This window comes from Lactuca saligna, chromosome 6, assembly GCF_052625555.1.
Source record: "Lactuca saligna cultivar CGN05327 chromosome 6, ASM5262555v1, whole genome shotgun sequence".
Lineage (NCBI taxonomy): Eukaryota > Viridiplantae > Streptophyta > Magnoliopsida > Asterales > Asteraceae > Lactuca > Lactuca saligna.
The window spans coordinates 28,556,406-28,563,961 of record NC_136422.1 but is presented as its reverse complement, the minus strand read 5'-3'; the positions used below and the strand labels follow the sequence as shown (position 1 = coordinate 28,563,961).

The 7,556-nt window shown below is 33.4% G+C and overlaps 1 protein-coding gene across 1 annotated transcript; it reads left to right on the top strand.

Moving 5' to 3' along the window:
• Positions 1–406: 406 nt before the first annotated feature.
• Positions 407–1,006, top strand: LOC145002398 (uncharacterized). The gene has a single exon (XM_078961681.1). It carries the CDS (start codon positions 407–409, stop codon positions 1,004–1,006), a length of 600 nt encoding a protein of 199 aa, XP_078817807.1.
• The last annotated feature ends 6,550 nt before the right edge of the window (positions 1,007–7,556 follow it).

The window sequence follows — 7,556 nt, the reverse complement described above, 5'->3', positions numbered from 1 at the left end:
ATTCTTGAGGTTGTTCGGAGATCTATGATGTGGGAAATTCTCACAAAGAATGTTCGATAACGCTTTTGCAATGAAGGAAATGTTCAGCAAATTGATAGAGAGTTCTTATCACTATAGAAGGGTCCTATGCCGATTTCAAAGTACAACACCACATTTACTGATAACCTACAGTTCGATATGGACTACTGTCCTACAGAAGAAAAGAAAATTAGCCATTATATGGAAGGACTACTTATGAGTACTGTGAAATTATACGGTCGAAATGTATCTTATTGAAGCTATGGATGAGGCTCGGAAGGTTGAATATGATCTAACAAAAGAACGAAGCACGGTGAAAAGTGGAAAGAAACACAAATAGGAGGACAAATTTGGATCCTCAAAGAAGCAAACTTTCAATATGTTACCAATGTTGTGGACGGATGGGACATATGTAAAAGTGAAACGCATCTTATTAAAGCTGTGGATGCACTACAAACGTTGTAGAAAAGTTGTTCATCGCTATGAATATTGTAAAAGTGTTGATCCAATATGTTACAATTGTAGACAGATGGGACATATTAGCACTCAATGTCCCAATCCAAGGTTCCAAGTGGGGGATGATGTGAAGAAAGAAGAAGCGACGAAGGCAAGAGCTCGTGCCTTCAACATGACAGTGGAGGAAGCCTTCCATAACAATGAGGTGATTTTTAGAAATTTCTTGGTTAATTCCATATCTTTTAGGGTATTATTTGATGGTGGTCCAAGTAGATCGTTTCTATCAATACGTTTTTGTGCTCAGTTTAATTTACCTTGTAGTGCTTTAGAGACTAAGTTTGATGTTGAAGTGGCAACTGGTGAAATAGTCACTATTTGGAAAAAATATGATGATTGTGTCAATTTAGATAGTAGACACAATTTTCCCATAACATTGATTCCTATTGGAGTCATATTCTTTGATGTTATTATTGGTGTGGATTGGTTTCTCTTTTATGAAGAAATTGTTCGTATATATCTCTATAAAGAGTAGATATGCTCTTTCTTATGGTGAACACCACCTTACGACTATCGCTTTGTTATTAGTGATAAAAGCATGCAAGTGCATCGCTAAAGTATATCCAATATTCTTAGATCATGTAGTTGATTCCTCTTCTAAGAAGTCGACTCTATCTGAGGTGGAAGTAGTTAAAGACTATGTTGATATCTTCCCTGATGACCTACCGAGTTTACCACTATCGCGACATATATCTTTTAATGTTAAACTCATTCCTGGTGTGACACCAGTGGCCAAAGCACCATAAAGATTGGCTCCATTAGAAATGAAGGATATGATGGCACAACTTCAAGAGCTCCTTGAGAAGGGATTGATTAGGCCAAGTTCCTAAACTTGAGGAGCATTGGTCCTACTCGTAAAGAAGAAAGATGGCACTATGCGGGTGTATATCGATTATAGAGAGTTAAATAAAAACAAGTATCCACTCCCAAGGATTGATGATCTTTTTGATCAACTACAAGGAGCATGTTACTTCTCAAAGATCGACCTACGCTCGAGCTATCATCAAGTTAGAGACAAAGAAGAAGATATTCCAAAGAAAACATTTAGAAACTGTTATAGGCATTATGAGTTCTTGGTTACGCCATTCGGTTTGACAAACGCTTCAGCGGTATTTGTGTGTCTAATGAATCGGGTTTGTTTTCTTATGTTGGACAAATCCGTCATTGTTTTTATCAACGACATTATGGGTTTTCATGAAATAATGAGGATCATCGAAGACCCCTTCAAGAGGTTCTTTATACACTTTGCACAGAAAAGTTATATGCAAAATTCTATAAGTGCGAATTTTGGTTGCGAAAGGTCTAGTTTCTTGGACATATGGGTGATGAAGATGGGATAAAAGTGGACCAAACCAAGATCGAGGAAGTGAAAATATGTTCCAATCCAAAGACTCCCATTGAAATTCGAAGTTTCTTGGGATTGGCAGGTTACTATCGGAGATTTATCAAAACTTTCCCCAAGATAGCAACATCACTGACAAAGTTGACAAGAAAGCCAAAACCATTTGTCTAGACTGACAAGCAGAAAGAGGCATTTCAAACGTTGAAGAAACATTTTTGTGAAGCACCTCTTCTGTAATTACCTTAGGGAAGTAAAGATTTTGTGGTGTATAGCGATGCATCTTAATCTGGTTTAGGATGCGTGTTGGTGCAACAAGGGAAGGTAATTACTTATGCTTCCTGACAGTTGAAGAGTGCTGAGGTAAACTATATTGTTCATGATTTGGGGAAATAATTTGCTGTCTTTTCTTTGAAGTTATGACATTATTATCTGTATGGAACGAAGTGTACATTATACACTGAATTAGAAAGAACTGAATATGAGACAATGACGTTGGATGGTGTTACTAGTTGAGTTTGATTATGAAATCAACTACTATCCGGGTAAGGCAAATGTGGTGGCTAATGCCTTGATTCGTAAGGAGCCAAGAATACCTTATCATCTAAAATGTATGGGTTTGGTGGTGGTTCCTAACATAATTAAGAAAGTAAGAAGTTCTCAAACTGAAGGACTAAAATAAGTGAATGTAAAGGATGATACATCCAAGAACTCCTAAGATGTACCACGATTTAAAGAACAATTATTGGTTGCCATGTTTAAAGAAAGACATTGCAAAATATGTAGTAGAATGTATGACCTACTCTTAAGTTAAGTCTGATCATCAGAAACCTTATGGTAGCTTACAATAACTAGAAATTCCTGAGTGGAAGTGGGATAAAATCATGATGGATTTTGTCACCAAACTTCCAAGGACTTCACATAGGAATGACATGATATGGGTTATTATTGATAGATTGATAAAAGATCTCACTTTCTAGCTACCAGGGAGAATGAGAAATTAGAGAACTTGGAAAAAATCTATGTAAAAGAAGTGGTTACTAGGCTTGGAATTCCATATTCCATTATTTCTTATTGTGACAGTCACTTTAATTCGACATTTTGGTACAAATTACAAGAAGATTTTGGTACAAGAGTTCATTTGAGTACAACCTATCTCCATAAAATTATGGTCAAAGTGAAAGAACTATTACGAATCTTGAAGATATGTTAAGTGCTTGTGTTATAGAGTATGGTGGTAGTTGGGATACTCACTTACCATTAGCAGAGTTTTCCTACAACAATACATACAATTCTAGCATCGATATGGCACCTTATGAAATGTTGTATGAAAAAAGTATCGTTCTCTTACTTGTTGGATGGAACTACGAGAGAAGCAGTTCTTCAGCTCGGAGATTGAATAGATAACTGCGGATAAGGTGAAGGTGGCCCGTGATCAATTACGAGTAGCTTGTGAAAGACAAAAGAAGTATTCGGAGAAGAAACACAGACCAAACGCCTTTGAGGTAGTTGATAGAGTAAAGTTGGAAGTCTCACCATGGAAAGGAATCATCTGGTTTCTGAAACACAGAAAGTTAGGACCACGTTTCATCGGTCCGTTTTCCGTACTTGAGCATATAGGAGAACATGCATATAAATTGGAGCTGCCACCTATCTTAAATAGAATACAAAATGTATTTCATGTCTATTATCTATGGAAATGTTTATCAGAAGAACCATGTATGTTACCATTGGAGCAGTTGCGGTTTCATGAAAATAATCATTTGGTGGAAGAGCCAATAACTATATTAGATCAAGAAATTAAACAATTGCACAAAAGAGGGTCAAACTTGTCAAAGTTCTATGGAAGAATAAGAATGTAGGTGATATGATTTTGGAAATTGACGATGATATGAAATCTCGATATCCACAATTGTTTGTAACAATATCTAATTCCAGGTCGGAATTCTCTTAAGGAGGGGAGGATTGTAATGAAATAAATTTTCTTTTTGTTAGTGAAGTAGTCTTATGCTATGTAGGGTTAAGCTTTACATGTGTTTATTGTATAATTATATGCTTAAAATATATTAACACACTCACTAATTGAGTTTTACGACATAACCGAGAGAGTAAAACTAGGTATTAAACGATGGAAGTTTGGTTTTTATAATAATTAAGTAATTTAGGATGACCTGAAAAAATATTGGATCAATCGGATGAAAATTTGTAAGTCATGGAAACTCTAAACTTTTTACTATTTACTATTTACTATTTACAAATTACTATTTATTATTAACTATTTACTAAACCATTTGTCATGATTACATCGTGAGTATGTCATATACCTAGCTAGTTATATGGAGAACGTCAACATTTGGCACTTCTTATTATTAAAATTATATATGAATAATATGTCTTATTAGTATAAATAACCTTCATGTTTCTCATAACAAATCACACCAAGCTTCCAAAGTGCTTATAAACAATAGAGATCTTATAAACAACAATTTGTTTATAAATCATAAGGCAAAACCGATATTAATGGGGTTAGTTCATTCAAGGCATGAACGAAAGGTTGTTTGAAAACAGGAGTTTCGGTGTTGCGAGCATTCTATAATTATATTATATTTGTCCATTAGGACTTAAGGTGAGTCCATAGTGGTTTTAAAGTTAATACATGATAGAGTATTAGATTTCTTTAAAAATTATTGATGCAAATTAGGATATTGCTAAAATACTTATGCTAGTATTAATTGTGTGAGAACCTAATAAATGTTGAAATGATGAATATGATGTTAAAATGATATGCTAATAGATGGCATGATAGTAAAAGGTTATGTTGATAGTTGATATGTTGAAATATGGTAAAATGATGAATATGATGTTAAAATGGTATGCTAATACATGATATAATATTAAATTAATATGTTGATATTTTGAAATATATTTGCGGGTTATAACAGTGGGTATGGGTAGTAAACTGTAAGTTGAATTAGTTGAAAGAGCTTAAACCCTATCAGTTGCAAGTTGCATAGTCCTTCTAGATGACTGTGTAACACATGGTTTATGTACACAAAAATATACTCAAAATGGAGTGATGCTGGATTTATGTTGTGGCTAGATTAAACATCACATGGGATTTGGGAGGTGTATCGTTAGAATTGATATTGTTGAACCAATCATGAATGACTAATTCATTGATCATATGTTTATGTGAGTTAAGTGAAGGACTAATAGATCTAGTACACGTTGATACGAACTCTTCATATCCACCACAAAGTATGATAACTCTATTCGTCGTGATTTGCTGATTCTTTAGCAAATATGGTTGTGTTTATGAGATACGCATAGTTCTGATACTTTGAAAGAATTCAAAGAGTAGCAGAACGAATACAAAGAATCTATTAGGCATAAAGATAAAAGCTTCTCCAATCAGAGAAGAAAAGAGAATGATTTAGTATCATGATTTATGATCATCTTAGTGATTGTGGATTTATATCACAACTGATACTTGAAGAACATCTTAGTGTAATTATATGACTAAGAAGAGGAATCAAATATTGCCGTAGATAGTTCGATCAGAGATGAGTCATACTTTGTTCCAAATCAAGTTTTAGAGTCTCACTCTAGTAACTATGAATCATATCATGAAACTCTTTTCAAACTAAGAAGGTTGAAAAACACCTTGAAATATGTGGACTAAAATGTTTTATTACTTTAGCACATACAGAACTGGAGTTGTGATGTTTTCGTTTGTTGAGAAACAAAAGATATAATGAGACCTATTATATGGAGTGTTTTCTTGTCAAGATTCCACATGAACTTTTGAATATTTGTTTTAGCTAGTCAAGGAATGTTCCTTGAGAGAAAACTCATATCTCAGGAATTCAGTGAGAGTCGTATTAATCTTGAGAGTTTCAAGAGTCAATCGACAATAAACCTTTTAGTTATCACTAGCACACGACCTGAGGTTAATAACCTATCGTGTTTGGTTGACACATTCTTATTTTTATGCACTTCTAGTTGAGTTGGTAATGATTATGATTTCAATGTTCTTTATTTAACTACAAAAATCAGAGCATGTTAGGCAATGAAAGTGCATTGATCAATATGGGTGAGCAGCTAAAAAACATGGAAGAACTGGTAGGCCCTTGTGCTGCCAGAGGGCAATAAATTTAGAATAGCGAAGTTCAATCCATGAAGGAAAGCTAAATTTGAATTTTGTTTTGTCCTAAACCATGTCTTATAGTTGTAGGTTGGAAATGATAGATTCACATGGATGGGAATGTATGCACCATAAAATATAGGTGGAAAAGGTTTTGCTCTAATCCATGAGAATGATTGTGAGAAAACACTTTTGCTGATAGATTATAAGATTTGATAAAGATCGATATGGATAGTGGTCATGTTAATTTCATTCTCAAATTCATAATATGATTATGGCATCCCTCTTCATATTTTGAATTGTGAGGAATGGCAAGGAATTGTTTGAACTTTAAGGACATATATCTACAAGTTGTAAATGGGTTCAAACACACACATATATGCTATCCAATTAAGGTGTATAAGCTTAAGAATTCTAGTTGGAGACTTATCAAATCATCGCGTAACAAAAATTTGTACTTCAGTAAGAAAGTCAAGAGTATTGATTTGTAGAAGTCCAACTGATTTCTAGGTACACGTCAAAGCTAGTGGGAGCATAATTGTTATGATCGTATTGCATGTTGACAATAATGTTCGTAGGGAACAATGTTTCCAATCTGCAAATTGTTTGGGAATTGTTTCTCTATAGTAAACTTTAGGGAGAGGTCACTTATAATTTTTTCGAATCTAAAGGATTAAATTGTATAGTTTAATAGAACTTTGTCATAGACATATATGAATATTATGTTGAAATGGTTCAATATAGGAAATTCAATATATGGAAATATTATAAAAATAGATTAAACAAATATCAAATCCTTATGTGAGACATAATGAATCGAGTCTCATATGCTTCAGATATAGGATCAATTACATATGCTATAATATTTACTTATTCTAATTTTCAAATGATCAAAGCATTATGAGAAAAAAAGGACTAGAATTTTGTGTGACTAATGTTGTTGAACAACTATCAAAAATATTCCAAGGTTATATCAAAAGATTGGTTGATTGTGGAAATTTTGAAGTATGATATTAATTTGGACAGACCATAGAGACATTATTTTGGACTGACATGGTCCTTGATCAGAATTGATGGTCATATGGAAATATGAGAATGTTTCCATAATGGGAGATACTTGAAAAAATCTATATGTAAGTTGGAAACTTTAATGCAAAGAGAAGTGTTCATGGAGTGTATCTTGAATTAGAAATTTCCATGGAATTATTTCTAACAACAAAGTTTCAATGAGATATTTTGTAATATTAAAAACTAAGTCTTTGAGGATTTGGAATCTTGATATCACAGGAGATTAATGCATGTTAAGTTGGAATTCCATCATATCTTGGATAGTGATAAGAATTTGGAATTGTGAAATGAGCATCATTGGAATAATGTCCAGTTGATAAGTTCACAAAGGAATTACCATAGAGAGGCATAATATGCATGTTCATAACATGGCATGACTGATGTTTGATTTAAGTGGTTAATTGGTTACTCGAAACATTATACAATGAATAAAGTCGTAACTATTATGGTGATTAAATAATGGAGAGTATTTAT